At 39.5% G+C, this 22,291-nt stretch overlaps 1 protein-coding gene across 1 annotated transcript; it reads right to left on the reverse strand.

The window, feature by feature from the left end:
* Window positions 1–2,690: 2,690 nt before the first annotated feature.
* On the reverse strand, window positions 2,691–21,802 carry trmt44 (tRNA methyltransferase 44 homolog). The gene is made up of 11 exons (XM_072686850.1): window positions 21,300–21,802; window positions 21,100–21,211; window positions 19,055–19,274; window positions 18,257–18,325; window positions 17,540–17,647; window positions 17,111–17,182; window positions 13,516–13,622; window positions 12,418–12,601; window positions 10,316–10,685; window positions 4,475–4,591; window positions 2,691–3,159 (listed from the first exon to the last, which is right to left on the reverse strand). Exons 1-11 carry the CDS (start codon window positions 21,646–21,648, stop codon window positions 2,927–2,929), a joined length of 1,941 nt encoding a protein of 646 aa, XP_072542951.1. The 5' UTR covers window positions 21,649–21,802; the 3' UTR covers window positions 2,691–2,926.
* Between the last annotated feature and the right edge of the window lie 489 nt (window positions 21,803–22,291).

Below are 22,291 nucleotides of genomic sequence, written 5' to 3' on the forward strand. Positions count from 1 at the left end.
AGCAGTTCCTGCAAGATGAAGGCATTGAAGCTATGGACTGGCCCGCCCGTTCCCCAGACCTGAATCCGATTGAGCACATCTGGGACATCATGTCTCTCTCCATCCACCAACGACACGTTGCACCACAGACTGTCCAGGAGTTGGCGGATGCTTTAGTCCAGGTCTGGGAGGAGATCCCTCAGGAGACCATCCGCCACCTCATCAGGAGCATGCACAAGCATTGTAGTGTGTGTATATATATATATATATATATATATATATATATGTATATATATATACAGTGTATATACAGTGTATATATATATATATATATATATATATATATATACACTGTGTGCAGAATTATTAGGCAAATGAGTATTTTGATCACATCATCCTTTTTATACATGTTGTCCTACTCCAAGCTCTATAGGCTTGAAAGCCAACTACCAATCAAGTAAATCAGGTGATGTGCATCTCTGTAATGAGAAGGGGTGTGGTCTAATGACATCAACACCCTATATAAGGTGTGCTTAATTATTAGGCAACTTCCTTTCCTTTGGCAAAATGGGTCAGAAGAGAGGTTTGACAGACTCTGAAAAGTCAAACATTGTGAGATGTTATGTTGTCTTGAAATTGCCAACTTTTGAAGCGTGATCACCGAACAATCAAGCGTTTCATGGCAAATAGCCAACAGGGTTGCAAGAAATGTGTTGAAAAAAAAACGCAAAATAACTGCCCATGAATGGAGGAAAATCAAGTGTGAAACTGCCAAGATGCCATTTGCCACCAGTTTTGCCATTTTTCAGAGCTGCAACGTTACTGGCGTATCAAAAAGCACAAGGTGTGCGATACTCAGGGACATGGCCAAGGTAAGGAAGGCTGAAAAACGACCACCTTTGAACAAGAAACATAAGATAAAACATCAAGACTGGGCCAAGAAATATCTTAAGACTGATTTTTCTAAGGTTTTATGGACTGATGAAATGCGAGTGACTTGATGGGCCAGATGGATGGGCCCGAGGCTGGATCAGTAAAGGGGAGAGAGCTACACACAGACGCCAGCAAGGTGGAGGTGGGGTACTGGTATGGGCTGGTATCATCAAATATGAACTTGTGGGACCTTTTCGGGTTGAGGACCTACTGCCAGTTTCTGAAAGACACCTTCTTCAAGCAGTGGTACAGAAAGAAGTCGGTATCGTTCAAGAAAAACATGATTTTCATGCAGGGCAATGCTCCATCACATGCATCCAAATACTCCACAGCGTGGCTGGCCAGTAAGGGTCTGAAAGAAGAAAAAATGATGACATGGCCCCCTTGTTCACCTGATCTGAGCCCCATAGAGAACATGTGGTCCCTCATGAAATGTAAGATCTACAGGGAGGGAAAACAGTACACCTCTCTGAACAGTGTCTGGGAGGCTGTGGTGTCTGCTGCACGCAATGTTGACCGTAAACAGATCAAGCAACTGACAGAATCTATGGATGGAAGGCTTTTGAGTGTCATTGTAAAGAAAGGTAGCTTTATTGGTCACTGATTTGGTTTTGTTTTTGAATGTCAGAAATGTTTATTTCTAAATTCTGTGTTCTAAATTCTGGTTTACCTGGTGAAAATAAACAAGTGAGATGGGTATATATTTGTTTTTTATTAAGTTTCCTAATAATTCTGCACAGTAATAGGTACCTGCACAAACAGATATCCTCCTAAGATAGCCAGATCTAAAAAAAAAAAAAAAAAAACACTCCAACTTCCAAAAATATTGAGCTTTGATATTTATGAGTCTTTTGGGTTGATTGAGAACATGGTTGTTGTTCAATAATAAAAAAAAATCCTCTCAAATACAACTTGCCTAATAATTCTGCACACACTGTGTGTGTATATATAGTGTATGTTCAGTGTATTTTAGTTTTTTGTTTTTTTTGTTTTTTTTTTTTTTACAAAAAATTAATTAATTTTACAAATACTGGAACCCACAAAAAGAGTGAGAGAGAGAATATATGGTGGAGAAGAGAGAATGTGAGAGTACCAAGAGCCAGGGAGAGTATGAGGAAGCAAAGCATGTGAGTTAGAGAAACAAGAAAACATCAACCCATCCTGACAATTTCATACTAATTAACATAGATTTCATAGACGGCACACTACAAGTATAGAAGTAGGTCATAATGCAAGAACAACCCTGGAGAAGGTTTCATAGTCAGAAAGCAACAATACTAAGCTGCTAATCAGCAACGGTAAATGAACTCCATCATTAAAATTTGTGAACTCTAATTACATTTAAGAGCTATTGCCAGCATGCAGCTAAAAATAATTAATGTAAACAATGCATATACATTAGTGTAAGAAAGCAATTCTCTTCATGTTTCCCAGTGGCCCTGTAGTGCTACTGTCAGCAGATCAGAGGCAGCCTCTTTTTTTTAAATGAAGTAAATGAAGCAGATGTGTTCCTCGTCACCTACAATGAGCCCACAAAGCACTGACCCCAGTTGACCCCACAGAGTCAACACAAACATCCTGTCCTATGACATTTGAGCAGAGGGACAATAAACTACAAACAGGCATGCCCCCCACACTGCACTCCAAATTATTTATGCCTTTAACATTTACCGATGTTCCCAAACACCCCCCCCCACACACACATACACACACACAAAGAGCCCTTTTCATGTTCCAGTCGGGCAAACTTCTTTCAAAAAAGCAAGGGATGCACTTAATTATTTGCTCTTTCGTGGGTCCGGGTGTTTATTGTTCTGCCATCATAAACCAGGAATAGATTTGCTGGAAGAAAATCAATTTGTTTTACAAATATGAGCAGATAAATAAAAGGCCAAGACAAAAATGGCAGTGATTATTTACACAGAGCTACAAATCAAAAATAGTCAGAATTCATTTAAAAACAAATTCCAAATTGCACAAGATAAAAACAAGCAAACAAAACAACCAAATGCAGTCAATTCTTGAACTTTTTCAGAGGACGTGTGGAGGGTCGCAAGTCATCCACTCCGTGAGCAAAGAGGCAGTCTTCAGTGGACAGTGGGCATCCATGGGGGTGGTGGGTGTGGAACCAACACAGTCTAGTTTTCAGAGCTCCTGAGATTTGGGATTTGTTCTTCAAGTTCACACGAGTACCCTGACCTGTGCCACTGGTGCGCCAGTCCCGAATGTACACTCTTCCACCCTCCACTGTGAAGAGAAGGAAGCAAAATATACAGCGCTCTGCGTTATAACTTAATAAATTATAAATGATATAAAATAATAATAAATAAATAAATCATTAACTCAATTAACCAACACTTTTGACCGATCTGTACAGCAGTTGTATTATGTAAATGATATGCACTCTATGCCAAAGTATTCAGACGCCCCTTGCAATTAGTGAATTCAGCTACTCTAAAGTGCACCCGCTGCTGACACAGCTTGTTCAGACAGCTTGCATAATCTCCATGGAAAAAGCATTGCCACTAAAAGGAGACGCTCTGGAGCAGCGTGTGGTGGACCCATGTTCTCTGGAGAGATGGTGCACCATCTAATACTTTTGGATGAGCTGGAATGGCGTTTCTGATCCAGAACTAAATCATCCAACACCAGGACCTGATCTCACTGATGCGGTTGTGCCTGAATTCAACTGAATGCAACTGAATCTTTGCCACAAATGTTCCAACATCTAGTGGGAAGCTTTTGCCAAAGAGGACAGGCTGTAGAGGGCACTGTTAACACCTTAGATTGGATGAGGGGGTGTCTACTTGGCTTTTGGACATATGGTGCAAGTCAGCCAAGTACACACATGCTGCGAGTTTATGCCCCTGCATGGTTTAGACCTATGTATATGTGTTTCATATCAGTGGGTTATAAATGAATAAAATATATAGATAAATAATAATTTTAAAATGTACACAATCAGTGCACCCCTAGTTATAATCTCAACCTGGAGTATAAGTACCAACAAACCAGGAACAGTTCAACTGAAAACTACATATTTAAGGGGCTCAAGTATGTCTCAAAAAAAGAATAATCATCTGTAAGTCTAACCTTTTGTTGGGCATGCAATTTCTCAATAAATTACATTTATCTGGCATTTTCATTATGCTACAGCCGAGCAGCTGAATTCCTTTTTATGGTCTTCCAGACATGCCTACACTTCACAGTAATGCAGATTTATATTAGGCCCCTCATATGTCATATTTTAGAGCAGATGTTTGCTTACATTGTTTTTTTTCTTGTATTGGTAGAATCTCTTTGTGGTAATTATCTGATTAGAATTATGCATCTTTGTTTGATTGTGGCTAATGACCCTATGACAAAAAAAACAACAAAAAAAAACAAAACAAAAAAAACCCCACACCATATTATTGTCTTCTATAATAAAGACTGGGAGCCATCTTCATCTCTGCCAGCACACCATGACTTTATGCACTTTTAAAGCCAGAACAAAGGGAGCCGCTGTCAAGCATCAATCATGGCTGGATAACAAAGGACATTTGGGAATGCCGCCACATACCTCTGAACACCTGGTGGCTGTTTTTCAGCAGAGTCTGCAGACCTCCACACTCTTTCTTCAGAGTCTGCAAGGTGGAATGATCCAGGAGCTCGGCTACCTCACGGATAGAGAGAGAGCCTGAGGAGGAGAGAGAAACAGAAAAGGCACAGTACAAAAGGGAATTAGTAAAGGGGTCCAAAAAGATGACATAATGAAGCATAGAGCAGAAAAGAGACAAACACAGAGAAAACAAATGCACTTCCAACACTGTACCCGTACGTACACACACACACACACACACACACACACACACACACACACACACACACACACACACACACACACACACACACGCTCCTTTTTTTTTTTTTTTTTTAAAGAGTAGGATTCTTCTGCTATTTCCATCATGTCAGTACAGCCACAGACCAACACGCTTCACCTCCAATTACAAACTCTGTCTAGCACGCATCACCAACACATTCCGCAGAGCCTCCAGAGGAAAATGAGCTCCACCTAGCACCAGCGGCCCCTGTGTCAGTCAAGGCCTGCTAAAGGGACTTTACTCAAATTCACTCTGAGGCTGTTGCGTTTACCGGAATGCATTAACCTGCCAGATTTCCCAGTGGCCATTTTTGCAGCTGCCAACCTTCGCTACCCAAACCCCCAACCGCCCCAGAGACCCCTTAATGCCACGGCTGAGGGGGAACAAACTGAAATGAGTGCAGCCATTTCTAGCACCCGAGGTAATGCATGCTGATTGCCAACAAGCCCTCGTCATGCACTGAAATGAGAAGTTGGAGAAATTACTTAGAGACGGAGACGTGCACGCTTTTCTTTTTTTTTTTCAGTTTAAGTTTAGGCATGGAGACTGGCTAATGCATGTTATTGTGTGAATATTTTCCAAAGGAAAAGAAGTAAAAGAAATAAACTGGACTGAGAATGAGAATTAAATTTACCACTTGACAGTCAAGTGTTTACATTTTGAAAAAGACCACACTTAAAGAAACCTCTCAAATCCAGCCCTTCTTTCTGACAAGCAATCAGCGCCAATACCTAAACTTAGTAACAGTGGCGCAGATTTCCTAATGGCTCTGGTAAGCATGAGAAACAACGTGGGTTTCAAATCTTTGGGCTGATGACTTGTTGCCATAGTAACCAGGAGTTGACTCATGGGCTGAGGGACCTGTTGTGCTGCAGAAAGCCCATACTTCCTAACAGCGGTTGGCCAGCCCAATTGTCAATGGCCTAAACCGCAAGTTCTCCCACTGTGACTCACTAAATATCAGAAAGAAGTACTGGAACTCTTCACTGCCCATGCTCTCTCACTCTGAAGCAACACAAACAAGTCCTCTTAAACTAAGCCTGGGAGGTCAGCAGAGCTACTAGGTCCACATCCTACTCTTTGACATTTGGAAGAAGGGAAACCAAAAAACAAACAAAAACACCAAACCTCCCCTTTTGCCTCTCCTGGCTCTGGTTTACATTTCCTTCCAATGGTGGTTATTCATGTAGCATGATATTGTTATAAAAGTGACTGGTCAAAACAGTTAACCATGAACACCACCCCACAACACAGGAAAACATGATTTTAAACAGCTTCAACATTTATGAATGTAATATAATGTATTAATTACTAATTGATTGACTAATTAAAACAGAATTAACAAAATGCCCTGACTATAAATGACTATACCAGCGGCACAGACAAAATAACAACCTAACAAAATTCAAATAGCCCAAAACATAAGCACAAATTTTGTGTGTAATCATGATATCCTAGTGTTTTAAGGTGACCTTAAACATATAATCTGTAAGAAGGAGGCTGTACATTTGTTTACAGTTGGACTATATTGCCTCCACTTTCTTCTGTTTAGCATTTCATTTCATTGCTCATCCACTGACACAGTGCATTTAGTAAGATAAACAAAACAAATTGAAGTGAGGTACCTGACCTTCACCTTTCCATTGTCCAGACCCTGTTATTGTCTGGCTGAGTTAAAATGCAGTGGCAGAAATCGGCATTGTCTTTGTTTTCTTATTGTCAATACTCCTCATGCTATTGCCTCATTGTTTTTAAATGCATCTGCTATTGACCATCTAGTCTTGAAGAGCTTCCTGTTTAGTGCCTTAAATGGTTGCAAAGCATCCTTGCACATGAGAAAGGCTCTATATAAAGAAAACTGATGATGATGAAAATGATGTGGATGTTACGCTAAGTGCTCATAGTAACATTTTAGCACACGGTATATTCCCAGAACGTTAAAGCTAACTGGAAGAAAAGGGAAAGGCACTAAGTCTGTTGGATTGGTGTATACACTGCATAATTTAAGTGGGGAGACAATGGCCTAGAATCCATGACGCCAGACACCAGCTTATCTGCACTGCTAATACAATATCAATAGCCCATTTAGAGCTGCCCTTTAGAGCACAAGCTACAAATTGGGATTTATGGCTGAGAAGAGCAAAAAGCTGAAAGGAGTCTCACTGTTTGTGTTTGTATTTGCATGCCTGCCTAATGTTTTGCACCTTCTACCATGGCCTCCTACCATCCGGTTACACTGACTATGGTACTACCAGTGGTATAACCTGCATGTCTCCAGCTTTGATCATTTGTATATTCAGTGCTGACTTTTCAAATCTAATCCAAATCAGATCACAAACGTCAGTTGTATTTTGCCATTTATACACTTTGATCAATAATCTATGGTGCTGGGCAGTATACAATGCATAAGCTCTTATAAATGTAGTGTTCTGCATGTATGTAGTGTGGTGCACCTGCCTGGCCAGGGGATCAAACCCTAGTCTGCCACAGGAAAGGCGTTAGCCAGCCTCTGTGGCTAATCAAAACTTAAAACACCACAACATGTACTCTGTCTAAAATAACCTAAACATATCAACTGTTTAAATGTATGGGCACCTCACACAGAGTCAGGACCTACTAACTTTCCTTTGGCATTAAGCATAACTTGCAGGCTCTTTTTGTAGATGAAAATCTTTCAGTTCCAGTAGTTTTTCCAGAAGGTCTATAGTTCTTATATATCTCTGGACTGTCTTGCTGCACATGTTGTCTAAACTGTATTCACAATGTTCCCATGCTATGCTTTTAAGGGTTAAGGGACTGCGAGTACCGTTACAAAAGCTTCAGTTTGTGTATCTCTCACTAAACGATTTATATGTTTTGGATCACTATCCTGCTGTAGAAGCCATCCAAAGCATGATCGATCCACCCCCTATGCTTTATAGTTCTTTGGTGTTTTTGTGTAACACAGTTCCTTATTCCTTACAGTTCCAATTAATCAGTCCCCAGCACGTGTTTCCAAAACTTATCTGGTGTCTCTAGGTGTTCTGTCCGACTCTTCTATGAAGATTGTTAGTGCAAACAAAATGAAGAAATGTCTAAGGAAAGGTCCGAACGCGGCCACAGGAGGACGTGGCTGCAGCATTAAAGGAAAATAAAACGACCAACGACCCACGGCCAGTGAGCCCGACCGTTTTCTCGATGATAAGCCCAGCTGTGCACATGCGTGTTTAGAAGCATGGACTGTTGAAACGAATGCTGGATACAGGCCACATTAACAAGACAACAAAACATCAGATTTTGGTCACTTTACCTGCTGTATAAATGTAGCCTTAAACTTCCAGATATTATCTTGAATGCCACAGTTCCTCTGAACTGTCATTCTGTATCTTCATATTCTTTTGCCTTCCTTGAGGGCATCGATAACTTTCAGATCTTTAGTTTTAGGTTCTTAAAGGAGTCCATGTTTGAGGAGTGCTAGTAGAGTCATAGAACGTATAAAGCTTGAAAATTTCACTCAGCTGACAGTTCCTAATTACAAGCAGTGAAATGCCTCATGACTGACTTGCTAATCAGAGGCAAGAGGCTACAGAGGCGGTGTTTACTTCTCAGTTAAAAAACAAAATGATGTAATTTTGCCATGGGTGCCCAAACTTTGCAGAAGACGATATAGTCTATACAGGTGTTATTGCTAAAAGAACAGAAATATCATTTGATAGCATGATAGAGTTGGAATTTAGGGTTTTCAATCAATGCCATTCACACGAAAACACAGAATGAACATTTTTTTGTTCTACACAGAACAGCTTAAGGACTTACAAGACTTTCTGTGCACAAGACGGTTTGAATTTGAATCACTTCATCTTGTATACAAGCCGAAAAAAAAATCTCTTACTTATAGAATCTAGCAGGCTGTATTTGGTTTTTTTTTGGGGGATTACTCAGTTCTGCACTGTCCCAAGTTCACCTGTCCCAGCCTGCCTGAACGCAGGCCATTTAGAACAACTCCTTGAAATACCTCTACATAAATATACCCTATGCATAAAACATGATGAGTGCATAATTCATACACACAACTACATCCAGGAACTCCACAGAGGACATCTCTATTTTGATCTCTCTCACACATTGACAAACAGAGATCCACACAGACACACGCTTGCTCAGCGACATAAACAGCACACCTATGCCTGGTCTCAAACATTTGCGGAATTTAGCAAGAACAGATCTGTGCAATGAAAACACTGATAAACAGCAAACTCTTTTGAAATTGGTCTGTAAACAAGGCTGATTAACGAGGCCCACCTCGAGTTAAACGAGTTGAACCTCTTTGTGTGGGCTGTGTGTGAGGGAGTGTGTGCAGGCAGGGTGTGAGGGCAGTGTGTGTATGTCCTCTATGCAGAAAGCAATGTCAATGACTTAAGTTTTTTTTTTTTTTTTTTTTTTTTTTAAATATCCCACCAAACAAAGTAGGGTCGACAGCATTCAGGTTTTCTAAAAATCACATCACTCATCTACTTGAAGGAATTTTCATTTGTCCGCCTCAAAGCTTTGATATGATTTGATATGATTTTAATATAAAAAAAAAAAAAAATATATATATATATATATATATATATATATATATATATATATATATATATATATATATATACACACACACACACACATTTTCCCCCTTTTTCTCCCAGTCTGGTACTGCCAATTAACCCAACCTGTCTAACTCCCACCTAACACTGGCAATGCTTCTGACACTAGGAGGATAAAGACCTTACGTGTTTCCTCCAATACATGTGAAGCCAGCCACCACCTCTTTTCCAAATGCGGCCGATGTGGTATCGCCAGGCACCAAACACCCTCTGCTTCACTGCACGAGCTAAAAGATGCCCTTCCCGGCCAACATCACTTAAGAGTGATGAGAGGAGAAAGCACCAGCTATCCATTGTGCCCTCTGATTGCAAAGCATCATGGTTTGGAATTCAAACTTGTAATCCTCGCACCATAGAGTACGAAATTTGGTGACTGGTCATTTTTGTTGTTTAATGACCGATATTCTTCATTTTTGTTGTTCACTCATGCCATCGTCTCCCCCGGTCTCTCTACTTCTTGTAAGAAAGACCAGAACTCAGCACAGTTTTTCCAGCAGACAAAGGAAAAACAGCTTACACCTCGCAGGGGGACTACGGTGACTACAGAGCTAGCTTAGACTGTTCCGCTATTTTAAATCAGAAAATCTCTGAATGCCCTTAAGACTCCTTATAACTTATAATATAAATGGTAAAAAGATGCTGTAGACTGTAAACCAACTGAATTAATACCACGTTTCAGAACTTTAAAATGTTAAATACGGCATAAAACTCAAGAAATAATGGATTTTTAGCGATACTGACATTTTCGCTCACTGCCACAAATAAACATATTAAAACAAGTATTGAGAAATCTACTTCAGTCCTGCAACTACATTTAATACCCCTTTGCTGGCTTCTGGAAACATCACCTTAAAACCATCACACCACAGCTTATGACTCACACCTCTCAGAAACAGAAAGTCATGCTCTTCTCACCTCCAGTATTCCATTTATTTGTATCCTTCAGCAAGGACTTGTTCTCCTCCTCTCCCGCCTCTGCAGTGAGCCCTAGTAAGGCCCTGGCCACCTTCAGGACCACAGCATCTATCAAATCTCTAGGAAGAGCTGCACAGTTTCTCACAGTCTCTATCTTTTCCCTGGGCTGGAAGCCGTTTCCCCAGTCACTTCCTGGAGCAGAGATCTCTTGTCCATCTCCATGGCGATTATGTCTGCTGTGGTCTTTCTGAGGGACATCAGTTGAGCTCGTGTACGAGACCTGCCTTCCCCTGATATAGTCTGCTCTTCTCACATCTGCCTGCTCTTCTTCAGGCTCCTCATAACTCCTACTCTTCCCAATTAGGCATACCTGCAAAAAAACATGACACAAATGTATGGAGATGGACTTCATTGAAGCACTGCTTTTCTTCATTTCCCACTGCTGATACAACTAAAGCACTATCTGGAGAGTCTACGTTGGTCTGACAGCCTGATTGGATGGTACACAACTAAATTTTTTGTCAATTATTGCAATTATTGTAGATAAGCAATAATTATTGGCTGATATATATTACACTTACATTCTATATATAGTGTTTATATTTTAGACTTTAATATTATACTAGAATAGTCAGTTAAATAGTGTTTTAATGACTAACATGACTGTCGGTTGCCAACTGCGAATCGTGATTACATGAATGTTCTCAGGTGGCACTTTTTTCTTAATTCAAATTAACAGCACAAAATTACAGTCTTGAATAATACAATAATTGTAGTACTGGGGGTGGGGTTACTAATAATACTTTGAAAAACCATTTGAGTTTATGACCTCTTTTAGTTCATTCAATAGAAAAAAAAAGTTGTGTAACATGATGTTACCTCTCAGAGTAAAGTTTAGATTAGAATAGATTCACAGGTTATTGTTCTTCTTACCATGACAGTGTTTTGCATATCATGCCAGTGTGTATTTCAAATTATTTCTCTTAACAGGGGGCATGTCACAGTGGGCTATTTGTAGAACTGGCTAAAGATTAATCAGAAATCTGAATCTCAACAATGCCACATCCAGAAATGTTGCTCATTATTTTATGATATTTTGGCAAATGCATATAATAATATAGATATAATAATCAATAATGAATAGCAGACAACAGTTTGTGTGAATGCCTGTGTGAATGTTTGTGGACACCCTTTCTAGAGAATGCATTCAGCTACACAAATTGCAGACACAGAGGGCTCTGTGGAGCAGATGAATATGAACCATCCTTTCATCCTCATCTCACTGCATGATTATGCTTCTGACAGTTTACCTGCATAGACTTTAGCACTCTCACTCACATTTTCATCTTGTATGGCTTGACGCCACATTTACCATTTTTTTTCTTAATTCCTGTTTTGATTTTAATTATGATCCGATGTCGACCTGAGGAGGTTGGGTTCCCCTTTTGAGTCTTGGTTCCTCCCAGTTTCTTCCTCTCGAACCTAGGTTTTTTTTTCCTTACCACTGTTGCCACTAGCTTGCTCAAAAGAGGCTTGGACCCAGATCTCTGTAAAGCTGCTTTGTGACAACATTTGTTGTAAAAAGAGCTATATAAATAAAATTGAATTGAATTGAATCTACTGGCACCAGGCCAGATATGGGCTGGAGAGGTATAAAGCCACCCAGCATTAAGCTGTTAAGTAGTGGAACTGTGTTCTCTGGAACGATGGTACTCCAATACATCCAATACCATGAGTTAGGGAGTTGTGGATAAAGGGGGTGGTGATCATCCAATATCCTATACTCACTAACGCTCTTGCTTCACAATGTATTAGAAAGTCTTCTTTGGACAGTAGAGACAGTTACTCCAACCAAACCAGGATATATTCTTTTTTTTAAACCTTTGATTTTGGAAGAAATTGTGTTCATGCATGCTTCTATCTCACAGCTATGCCAAACTCTAGAGTGTACAAGATCCCCTCTAATGATACATAATTTGGCAATCAAATGTCATCTTGCTCGTCACTGACATAATCAACGCCAAACTATAAAGGATGATGGGATCATTAAAATCACAACCTTAAAGACCACAAAATCAAAGTCAGAGCATGGTTTAGCTTACCCGTTTGGTGGAGGGGATCCTTAAGCAGTCTTCATCTGTTTGGAAGCCACATACTGCACTGACATCAGAGATGAAGTCTATGTACTCCCTGTACTGAGACTTCTTACACTGCCGCCGCTGGTATTTCCCAAAAAAGTCAAAGAAACAGCAGGGGAGCACAAAGTAGCGGCAGGAGTAGGACGATCTGTGGAATCAGGCAGTTTGGAACAACTCTTAGAATTTTTATAACATTGTAATATTTAGGAAAACTTTGATCCAACTTCTAGGTCTGAGGACTTGCAGCTGTCTGATTAAATACTGGAAAAAATATTTTCCATTTCTGAGCCTTTTCCTTTTCTGTTAGCTGGAACTAGTGAGGCATGCTTTCTTGCTTCCAATATTCCACTTGCACTTTATTTAAGAGTAAAATCGCCATGCAATGTAGGTTTTTTTTTTTTTTTGAAAATGGCAAGTACTACAATATATTATTGTTGTCAGTATAACATATGGAGCCAGAGGAAAGAGACATATTCAAACAGTTTGGAGAAAGTCTGGTTCCCCACGCTGCCAAGTTTTAAACAATGGCATGAGCCAAAACATGATTTAGGCGGCAAGCTAAATATCCCCACCTAGTGTCTACTCTATCCCAAACTTGACAGAGTGAATAAACAATATACTACAACTTACACAGTGATAATATTAGAAAGTATCCAATATCTCCTCCATCAAGCAAATCCTTCTTGAAACTACCCATTATCAGCTAGTAGGCTTCACACAACACTCTACATTCTGCTTCATAATTCATGCATAATCTCTCAGACATTCCTCATTTTTTTCCCGCAGGCCGCAGTGGATTAATTGATAATGGCTTTAACAGCTACGCTGAGGACATTTTTGAGACGCTTCCTCGGGGTACAGCCATATTTATGAGACTTCCATGGCGATGGTTTTCTTTAAACTAACTTCGGCTCAGCAAGCCTGACATCCACAGCCGCGGACCTCCGATAATCGAGGACCAGCAGAGAGCAACACCAAGTTCTCAAACCTCTTCACAGTCACTTAGTGGAGATCAGGTGGTCCTTCAGTGGTAGTACTAAATTGCTAGCGCTGATGACTCGCCTGGCTGCTATAACAGGGATCCATGGTGTGAGCTCATCCGAGTGATTTCCAATCAGCCAGTCCGTCTCAGGGAAGAGGAAACTTGCGCTGGGCGTGATTGCCTTTTCCTGAAATAGACAAGAGCACGCGGTGCATTTCATTATCAGCGGCCAAAGGTGTAATGACATTGAGAGTCACTCGTCTCTGTCTGAAAATGGAAAAGGAACAAGCTGATCTGTTGGGCAGCCCAAATAATTTATGGGGTAGGAGGATTGAACACATTTTTGGTAACATCGGTGCATTAACATTTTATGCTGTACTCATAATTAGTCTGTGTTGTAAGATATGTATTAACTATACAGTTGGTCAGAATTGTATATACAGTCATCTTGGACATGAATGTCATTGCATTTGATTGCATTGGATATATGGCAATATTCCTAAAGTTTTTACTGAACTGGGAAAATCTGCTTTTAGTTGCAGTGCACCAGTAAGCTGAAATTTACTACACGATTCTTCAAAACTCTAAAGCTCTCTGGTTTCTCTAAATCAAAGTAAACTTACAGTTTCTAACCACCTTCAGACAGCCTGCAACTGTTGTAGATGCCTTTTCTTTTACCTCTGTATTCAGACACTATACATACAGTACATTATACATACAACATTATACATACAGTACCCATAACCCATTTAGTTAAATGAAGCATCCTCACCAGATGCCTTTCGTAGCCACTCAATTATTGGCAGAACTGGTCAATTTATCCAAACACTTGATGTTTGCCTGCTTTATCCATGTGTGTTTGTCCCTGTCACTGTCTTTTTGTAACACCAAACTGTATTCAAATCATTTAAAGCCCAATATTGCCATGGCAGGAGATTATGATTCATCTTCCTGATATAATCACACATTTTTGCCACACAGTGTTTTTAGATTTAGATTTATAATAAATAAGAATGGTCAAGAACTGTATATTTAGGTAAATATTGATTTATTTGTTTAAATCAATCTATCAATCTCTAGTCACTGTTGAACCTGCACACTGAAATTCAAAAGATCCTACTTTTCATTTAATAAATAATAATAATAATAATAATAATAATAATAATAAAAATAAAGTTGCATTCAATAAAAAAAGAAAACAAAATAGAAGGTCTCTGACTTTTGGACCCCACTACATCCCTAACACAACATTTTGTTTGTGTTGTTAAGTCTCTTTGCTAATTATCACATTATTCATTGAACAAAGCCTCTCAGAACCAAAAGTGCAAAAGCACAGCTAGATGATGTCCTGCCACCACCCATGACGTCCCAAGATGCATCTGTGCAGATGGACACCATGTGTTTTACTGATGTTTCATCACAATAGGGACTGCAACAGTACATGACCGCTCATCCTAAAAGCACAGCAATTCCCAACAGACACAGCACTGAATAACCCCTATGCTTCCTTTCACAGCACAACACTATAAATAATACAGCTCTGGGGATGTTCTTGCCTCGTAGTGAGGAGAGTACACAAAAAAAAAAAAGAATTGTCTGAGATTAAGGCAGCACACTAATAGCCACAGCAGGACTGACGGAAACTGCAATTTGACATAGAAATTATTATTTCATATATTGAGTTTTTGCTTAGGTCCAATTTGGAGCAAACCCAAACAAGCTCCAACACAGGTTAAATGTTCTTAAAATCAATATTACTAAAGATTAAGTCATATTCATATTGTTATTTATAATGTTTATAACGTTATAGTAATAATGTTAATAGTATTGGTTAAAACACATTATTGTTACATGTAACAGTACACATAAAATGCAGCAAAAGCTAAAGAATATTATATTGAGATGAAGACTCACTACAGCAGAATTCCGCTTTGCTTCACCACAGAGTACCATTGTGGGTACTACTGATTGCATTACACTACTACTTATTATTATCTAGAATAAAGATGGTCTCCATCCACTAAAGCCCTCAGTCCAGAGTAAACTGACCCTTCGTCTAGACCACAGGGTCCAGATCTTAGTTTGCTTTCTTGCTGTAACACACCCACATCAACTCATGAAGGGCTTGGTAATTAGCTACTGAGTTAGATCAGGTGGGTTACAAGCAGTGAAAACACTAAAATGTGCAAAAGGCAAAAGGTTCTTCAGGACCAGGGTTGGGAACCAATGGTCTAAACCAAGAGATGTTCTGTTCTGGTGTTCTGGAATATTCACCAGACATGGACACAGACACATATTGGTACCTCTGTGGGCTAAGCTCTCTGATGTAAATAGCATGGTGTCCTTGAAAAGGAAAAGTGTGTGTTTTTATTTACACAGTAAAATAAATAAATAAATAAATAAACAACAAAATCAATTAAAAATATCAAATATATTTAGTGCAACTACTTCTAAAAAAACAATTAATTGCTCACATAGAGCAAGCCAACAGTGCATCTTTTGTATAAGACAGTTTGAGATGAAATGTACTGATTATTACATGGCTGAATAACCTGTAGAAGAAGGATTATGAAAATGAGCACACTTTTATCTGTATGCCCCTGTTCAAAAGGTCTAACAATAAAAGCACGGCCCATAGCAGCAAATCCTTTTTTTTCGTTCTCAGCCTTGCAGATATTTTCGATGTTTTTTTTTAAAGGGTTAGTCATAGCCAGTTTTCATCCTTCAAGGACTTTACCAACAGCACGATGGCGTTAGCAGTCCTATGTGGATGAAGGCGAACACGTGCCTTCTCGTAAAACACGTGAAGTCAGACACTGCATCTACTGGCAGCTTATCTAGTCTTTGTCACTGAAATATACCCCAGCAATAGTGTGCACATCCTTGTTGCTATGGCAGCATATTCTACTCCTAAGTTTCATTTAATTAGCATGTGGCTGCAAATTTACCCTTTCTTTTGGAATCACAACAAGGCCCATTTTGTATAATCTGTCATAATTTCCAAAAAAAATAATAATAAACTTGTTTTTGCATTTTCACACATACAAACTGGGTCAATGCAATTCTGTACAAAAACAACTTTTAAACTTTTTATTTTATTCATTATAATTATTTGATTTGTTTACTTTTCCAATTAGTCATGTCCAAGTCCCACTCACTAGCTAGGACTCCTCATCACACAACGCAACCAGTGTTAGGAAGACATAGCCAAGCAAACCACTTCTTTTCATACTGCTACCACCACAATGGCACTGGGCAGCTGAACATGCTTGCCAGAGCTAACTGCTAGTTTGCTTACTGACTAGCATCGTGCTGAATGAAAAGGGCGGGGGGGGGCTGTCCACACGTATTCGAATATCCGTCCACACAGAGTGTCACAAAATGATGTATTCTAAATCTAAATAGAGCATTACATATTTGTGTACAAGCCAAGTAAGTACTTACATTTACATGGCATTGGTATGGCATTTAGATTATGCGATTACTCATATCAGAGGTGGGCCAGTGTAGTGTTAGGAGTCTTTCCAAAGGACTGTTATTGGTGTAGCGCAGCACTGCCAACCAGACCAGGAACCGTGGTCTGTCACATGGTGTGATAGCTCACTGGCAGGTAGTGGTGTTACCTGTTGCTGAAAGGCTTAAAAATAAACATGTATGCTGGTTAAAGTCTCTCACCTCTAGCTGTGTATTGGGTCCATACATGTCCCAGATTTTTCGCTTGCGTACATCTATACCCTTTCCAGGGTGCTGTAAAAAAAAAAAAGAGTCTGTGATTACCTGAGACAACAAACTCAGACATTTTAATCAGCCCAGGACACGGTGAATATCACGGTTACAGTTCATAATTCCCCTTCACCGTCTGAGTGAGACTGTATGCGGCTGTGAAGAGGACTGGGTTAAATTTTTAATCTGTCGTATGATTAAAAGGGTTGGGGGGAGTCAGACCATGCCGCTTCATTATCTACTTCACCTGGCCTCCAGTATGTCATTGATTTTAATGGTGGATAGATATTAGCAGATTAGAAGAACTCAAGGACAAAGGCCATTCTCAAACTGGACTGAGGGTGTAATCATTTAATACCACAGCCGATAAAACACACTTACCCCTTCACTGTTTAATATGTGGACTAGCAGACCGTTCCCACAGCCCAGGTCCACAAAAGACTGCTTGGACATTACTCCTTTTTCAGCACGTTCTTCGGCCCACAAAACCTGCGCACATGGCAGGTAAATTTCCTTGGTATCAGTTGATTTCATTATAAAAGTTTGAAAGACGTCCTGCAATTTTCATCCTAATGTCTATCTGTCTCCATCTGCAGCATATGGTTGATTACCACAGACAAGGTGCTTAAATGTTTCACTCAAAATTACTGAAGCATCTGTCCATTTGCTTCTATTTAAAAAAGTGCAAGAAACACACAGCTAACAGCATGACATCACTAGGTGTGAGTGTGGCTATTTCAGTCTAGATTTGTTACAGGATAGGTTTGGACTGATCCATTCGATTTTTTCCTCCAAAATCTGATCCAACATTCTTTGCTGACACTGGCCGGACAAGATAAGATAAGATAAGATAAGATAGTCCTTTATTAGTCCCGCAGTGGGGAAATTCTCAGTGTAACAGCAGAAAGGGATAGCAAGATACTCAGTTACAAAAATTTAGATAAATAATACTAATACCCATCGGATAGAGACAAGATTGGAACATGGTGGAGTATTTCTTTACATATACAAATAACATATTCCATAAATGACACAAACTTTCATATATGAAACAGATATAAATGGAGACTGAATTTGCATGAATGAAGTTAAACTCACCAGGAGATACGTAGCAATGGCCACATCTTCAAAGACAAATTTCTCTGGATCAGTAACTTCAGGCCAGACCTAGAACAAGATTTTATTAACCATATATTTTTAAGTAAACAGATAAATAATACATAAGAGGGGCTGTAAAATGCCCCTAGTCCTTGCTTTTTTAATGAATAAATATTACCACATTTTCTACCCAATATGAAAGGCCAATTACCCAATTCATCTGTACTCCCCCTATCACTAGCAATGCCCCCAACACTAGAAAGTAAATGACTAGCACGTATCCCCTGACACATGTAAGGCAGGCCACCGATACTGCTGCTGATGCAGCATTGCTAAGCAGCCGGCATCGCTAGGCAGCCAGCATGCTGGCTACCCAGGCCCTGATACAACAGCTAACAGATGCCTGTGCTGACCGACATCACTCTGGAAGTAATCAACCCACCCCTATATCAGCCTGTTTTAGCATCTGAGATGCAGAGTGCATTATATGGATTGTTCATTAGATTCTGTCATTTTCGTGATGATCGATACTACAATACTGGCCTATGTAGTACTGATCAAATATGCAAACAAGCCCACTGTGTGATGTAAGCATCTTGATCAATCACAGCTCCACACAGAAGCGCTGTGAAATCCAAAAATGCATTATTCTGGTCAAAATAATTAAGCCACAATACACTATTCATTCACCAAATGCATATCAATATATTACATCACCCTTACAGCAGAAATTCAGAATAATTCAACTAATAAGCTTTCCACATCATAGCAAATATAAAACACAAAACATTTCCTCACCTTTACAATGTCTTTGTATTTGTTTTTCAGCTCCTGATAGAGAATGCTGTATTTCTCAACAGGAATGAGCGACAGAGTGCTCTTGAACTCACTGCTTTTGCTATCTACAGCCCAGCGTGCGAGTTTAGGGAGAAGCTCTGCTGTCAGCCAGGACAGTTTGGGGTAGGCCACACCATCGCTGTACCACTGATCAGGGCGTAGGGCATGCAGAGACAGCACACTACACAACACAACACCACAGAGAAATCACAGAACAGTCTAACAGTAATGGCACAGACATTAATATACACGATAAAATAATACACTACAAGTCTATGTTACCTATTTTGGGAACTTTTTAAGCTACATCAGCTTAGACAACAAACACACCCAGTATTACATTAGAACTCAGGTAATGTGGCAATTTGAGTTTTAACAAAGCCAAAGTATTAAAATGGATCTGAAAAATATCCTGCTTTTGTTGGAGTAACTGTCTCTTCTGCCCAGGGAAGGCTTTCTACTAGATTTTGGAGCATTGCTGTGAAGATTTGTTTGCATTCAGCAACAAGAGCATTCAGGTCAGTATGTTGGATGCTCACCATGCTACCTCATCCCCAACTGATAGCAAATGTAATGGACTGCTTCACAGCTCAGTGCTGGGGGGGGCTTATACTTCTATAGCCCAGGTCGGCCATTAGACATGGTGCCAATAGGTACATGTTTATCCTTTAGAGAGTTCTATTCTATTGGCAGTACTTCTCTACAGGGTAATGTTTATTATTGTTCTGTGCCTTAGGTTAACCCTGTTGAAGACTGCTGTTATAAGGATAAGGAAAGAAAAGTAAAGTAAAAATCAATCAGAGTCATTGCACAGAGCCAGCGCAACTGACTGGGATGCCCTGAAAAAAGACAGAAACCACTGGTGTCACAAGAGACACTAAACAGGCTGACCAAAGAAAGCAGCAGCAACTGAAAAACATTTTAAGAGCTGTAAGAAAAAAAATCCCAACAGTCAGTGACCTCAACAACAACCTCCACAGAGAATAGGTGAAGGTATCTTGTCCACCATTCATAGAAGACTTTTGGATCAGAAATATTGAGGCCATTACACAAGATGCAAACCACTAATCAGAAGTAAGAACCCTCAGTAAGACGGTCAGGTTGAAACTGGCAAAGAAAGACAGAGATCAGCCACAACGTTTTATGGACTGATGATACCAACATAGAGCCTCCTCGGTCAAGCAAGGCAGTGCCATACCTTGTAATTTCAGGCCCTCCATGACTATTTTTTTTTTATTAATTGATGATGCAACTCCTGATTGTAGCAGAAAACGTAAATCTGGAAAAGTGAAAGGCATTAAACTGGCCAACAGACCATAATGCATTTTACTCCCTGAAAAAGAGACTGGAGGGAGAAAAGCCCCAAAACAAACAGCTACTGCAAAAAGCATCACAGCAGAATGCAGGAGTAGGTTACCTGCTTGATGCAGTTACTGCAAAGCAAGGCATTTTTGGAATATGTTGGGGAGTTGGGGATGAGGTGGGGTGGTGGGCATCCAACACCTTGACCTTACTAATGCTCTTTGAAGCTGAATGCAATCATATCATTGCAGCAATGCTACTCAGTTTTGTTGGACAGTTACTCCAACAAAATAATACTCTTGATTTTAGAAGACTCTATGAATGAGAATGTGTCTCAATACAGTAATCCATATAGTGTATATCTCTATAATAGTCATTTTACAGTAAAGGAAAAAACAACTTCAGTGGAATTCAATGTAATAAGAAATGAGGTAGGTAAATTTGAAGTGTTTTTATTGGTCCATTCATCAAGACATTGTAATACAATGTAAAAACCTACCAAAGCTAAAAACAAAAAAAACTGAGAAGTTTACAGCAGGAAAAAAAATGTAATGCATTTGTTATGTTTGTTGTAAATAGAAATGGTTATGTATGGGGCTGAAGATGTGACCCAATATGTATTTGTTCCTGTTGTGCAATTTAAATGATAGATTTAGGACATATTCAGTGTCTAACCCTCAGGATTAGGCATGACAGGAACTCACCAGTCATCTGCCTTTTCCTCGAGCTGGATCTGATAAATATTACTTTTCCTGAGAACAGGACCTTCGCTGTTTTCTTCAATAGGTAGAAATGTCACTGCTTGACTAATCAAATCTGGGTGAAGAAGGATCAGTCATTTTCAGTGAGATCAGTAAAGAGAGAGAGAAAAAAATCAGTGCAGATTCAGTGCTTTGGACTTTACCTTTGACAACAATCTCTTTGCACAGGTTTGCTCCACTGCTGTCTGGTCTTACTTTAGGAATAATGGTCCTGACTCCTACACACCACTTCTCCTCAGCCTCGTGGCCACTCTCCGCAGTGTGGACGTGGAGAAAGGGGAAAACATCGGCTAATTCCTGGCTAGGTGTCCGGGTTAAAAGAGCCAGAGAGCGTCCAAGCCCCTCAGTGCTAACAGCCACATACTCCCCCTCTTTCACTCCACACAGCCGCTTATTCACAACATGAGGTTTCTGTATCCACACATCAGAGGCTGACCAAAAACCTTCTGGACTGCATTTGACTTCAAGCTTTAGCTCAAAGATTTTAGACATTACTTCGATAAACAAGACACCTATAAAGACAACATAGCCTTAAAGAATCCTCATAACACCCAACACTCAGCTTCTGCTACTCCAGTACTTTTAACAGTCTGCTAAACAGCTACAGTAGCTGCGACCTCCTGCGTTTCAAAATAAAAGTCTCTTGGTCGAACAACCCTCAGGATGTTTTATAGCAATCAACAAACTGACAAAAAGAACATAACATTTTTTTTTTTAAAAATCAATAAACAAATATATGTAGCCCTATTTACATTCTATATAATACATATATCCCCGATAGTATAGACGTATTTATTGTCATTTTAAAAGATTAATTCGTTTTTAAGTTACGTTGCAACAAATTCGTGTTTTTTAATTTATTTTACTGCATATGAGCACGTGCTAACTTTTTTATTTTTAAGAATTTTAATGTCTTGTTTTATTTATTTTCAGAATGCATTCAACAGAATTTGCTATGAGATTTTTTCCAACGAATGACTTTTCTAATTCGATGTTTATATGCGTGTGAGTTTCCTTTGACCACAGTTCTTAAAGGCTCTGGAGAAACAATGCTGTATAGAATAGAGGCGCTTGTATGAAAATGTTACAACTGATTTAACACTCTGTAAGGCTTATTTTAACACTCACTTTGCAC

This window comes from Salminus brasiliensis, chromosome 9 (assembly GCF_030463535.1).
Source record: "Salminus brasiliensis chromosome 9, fSalBra1.hap2, whole genome shotgun sequence".
Taxonomy (NCBI): domain Eukaryota; kingdom Metazoa; phylum Chordata; class Actinopteri; order Characiformes; family Bryconidae; genus Salminus; species Salminus brasiliensis.